The sequence below is a fragment of the Pimephales promelas genome, chromosome 25 (assembly GCF_988280905.1).
Source record: "Pimephales promelas chromosome 25, fPimPro1.hap1.1, whole genome shotgun sequence".
Taxonomy (NCBI): domain Eukaryota; kingdom Metazoa; phylum Chordata; class Actinopteri; order Cypriniformes; family Leuciscidae; genus Pimephales; species Pimephales promelas.
In genome coordinates this window covers 14,429,970-14,432,696 of record NC_142793.1, presented here as the reverse complement: position 1 = coordinate 14,432,696, position 2,727 = coordinate 14,429,970, and the positions used below count along the sequence as shown (strand labels likewise).

Sequence of the window (2,727 nt, the reverse complement as noted above, 5' to 3'; positions counted from 1 at the left end):
TGTGTATAATTAAAGCCATGAAAAATCTCATAAATATAATTAATTTGAACGAATCCGAAGTGATCATTTTCATGTCTTTTTCATCAGCGCTAATTAATCTGGAACAGGCTCATGTGTATGACCTCGTCATTCATTAAACAATTATTCAAATGAGCAATTCAAAGGATGATCCCACTTGTACCATCTTGCTCTGACGAAAGATATTTAAATTAGGGTCCTTGTTTAACTGAACTAATAACCCACACACCTTATTCATCATCAGTGTCTCAGCCAGCAACATATCCTGTAATGAGTCCACAGGCATTATGTAGTAACATACTGGACGGATGGCATTAACATAATATGGTGGAGTACATCCTCCTCTACATTGTAATTCACAGCATGTCTGCCTGCTGGTGATGTGAATACGTATATGGACCACCAGTGGGAATAAGATATGCATGGGATTCTTGCGTAAATACTCGCTTGAGCCAGAAAGACATGCTAGAATCGTGTCGAGTGAGACCAATCTCATTTGCTGCATTAGCGGAAACCCAAACAGCTGTCAATAAATGAGAAGAGGCATCTGTGTCTTCTGACAGACCTGGGTTTCATTAGTAAGCACATTTGGTTAGTTTGAAACAAAGGAAGGAATATTTAAGAAGGCATATGCTTTACAGTAAAATGAAAAAGGAAAATTTTGTTCAGGAATGCCAGTTCGTTCTCATCCAAGGCGTCATATTTTTATTTTTGCCACATATTTTTGGCATTTTTTTACGCTTTTGCCAATGCGTATACATCCATAGCGCATGGCACCCTTTAGCGTCAATATGAGACGCAGATATATATGGGGCAGAAGGCGCCTCCTAGTGGTCTAACCCTAACCCTACCGCATACCTAAACCTACCCATAACCAAAGCGTGTTATATTGACGCTAAAGGGTGCCATGTGCATTGGATGTCTACGCATGCATTGGGAAAAGCGTCAGTATATGACGCCTTGGGATGAGAATGCGTTGGGAATGCATGTTTACTTTATTGCACCAGATACCATTACCATTTTTACTGAACTCTCCTACTTGTCTCCTACTCCTACTAGTTATTATTACTAGACTAAATATCATTAAACAACTTACAACATTACAATAAAACTATGACTAACTTTCAATTTGATATCAGATGGAAATAGTGATGTTTTGTGTTTAGATATTTAGTAACAATAAATGAAGGACATTTCAGTAAAATATGCTTAATAGTCAATTGTATCTATTAGTAAAATAAATGCATTACTCCTAAAGTTTCAGCCCTTTTTCCATGTTTTTATTGTAATTTTGTCATAAGTTTTTATTATTATTATTTATTTTTTATTGCCTTCAATATAGCCTTTGATGCTTATATTGCAAGGGAATGAATACATGAATAATGTTTTATATAAATATTTTTAATAAATATTCTACTTATTTTAGTGCCAATACAAATTTGCAGATCTTCTAATTTAGAATCAGATGTGAAACAATCATCTTTTTAATCTTTTTGACCACTAGTTGGCAGCAACATGCATCATGTTGAAAAGCTTTGAGTAAGACAGTTGATAAGAAAGCCTTTGTTTTTCTCAAGACATCATTTCACCATCACTAGAGTACCCCAGATCTCAATTTTCAATCCATTGTGGTTCCTTGGTTCCCACTCATGTTTAAAAATAAAAAAGCCAAACCACTAATGTCAAATGTATTAGCCTAGGCTGCGTTTCACAAAAGCATCATAAGCCTAAATCGATTGTAGAACAATTGCCACCAATGGTCTCAAAAAACAACTTACGATGCTTTTGGGAAACGCAGCCCTGGTTAAGAAGCCTGTAATTTATATCATGAGTGTGTATAAAGTTCAAATCTGTCCTTTATTTATGCTTGTTGATTCAGTGTTTTTTTCCATTTGCAGACAGCATGTGGCCCAATGAGAGCTCAGAAAATCAAAGGTGATTAGAAGTAACAAACTGCTGTCCTTACAGTCAAACTCAAGAGAACCATTTGATTGGAGCCTCAAGGACCTCTCAAGATTTCTTTAACTGTAAACACGCAACCAGTTCAAACAAACAGACACAAACCATATCAACTACGGATTATGCCCATATAGGCTCAAGACGTGCAGTTTAAGTAAGAACACATCTAAAACAATGGCGGACCCCTACCACAACAACGTTTACCACCAGGGAGATGGAGACAGCTATGGGACATATGGACAGGGAGGACCGGACGGCTACGGTTATCAGACTGACTACCCTCCCCAAGAGGAGGACGCCGCCAGTGACGCCACCGAAGGACACGACGAAGATGATCAAATGTATGAAGGGGAGTACCAAGGCATCCCACATCCAGATGAGGCCAAGACTGCCAGGAGGGCGGCGAGAGCGAAAGCGAGGACCTCGGCGGACACCGTTTCAGATCAGGAGGAGCTGGCTGAACAATATGAGGACATCATGGAGGACTGTGGACACGGGAGATTCCAGTGGACCCTCTTCGTGGTGTTGGGTCTGGCGCTAATGGCAGACAGCGTGGAGTGCTTTGTAGTGGCCTTAGTGTTACCCAGTGCGGAGAAAGACATGTGTTTGTCCCACTCTGAGAAGGGAATGCTGGGTAAGTCACCATTTTAGAGTTCGTAGTAACATGCTATTAGACTACTTTCAGTATTAATGCAGTACACACATGAATGATCCACTAATTTAGCCAAAATTGGCTGTATACTGCGCTAC

At 39.4% G+C, this 2,727-nt stretch overlaps 1 protein-coding gene across 1 annotated transcript in view; it reads left to right on the top strand.

Annotated features, from left to right (window-relative positions):
* The window catches only part of sv2bb (synaptic vesicle glycoprotein 2Bb), a 32,579-nt gene that overhangs the window by 18,355 nt on the left and 11,497 nt on the right, over window positions 1-2,727 (top strand). Inside the window, exon 2 of the mRNA XM_039657041.2 lies at window positions 1,917-2,611. Coding sequence (XP_039512975.2) covers window positions 2,152-2,611 — 460 coding nt within the window. The 5' untranslated portion in view covers window positions 1,917-2,151. The remainder of the gene's footprint in view (window positions 1-1,916; window positions 2,612-2,727) is intronic.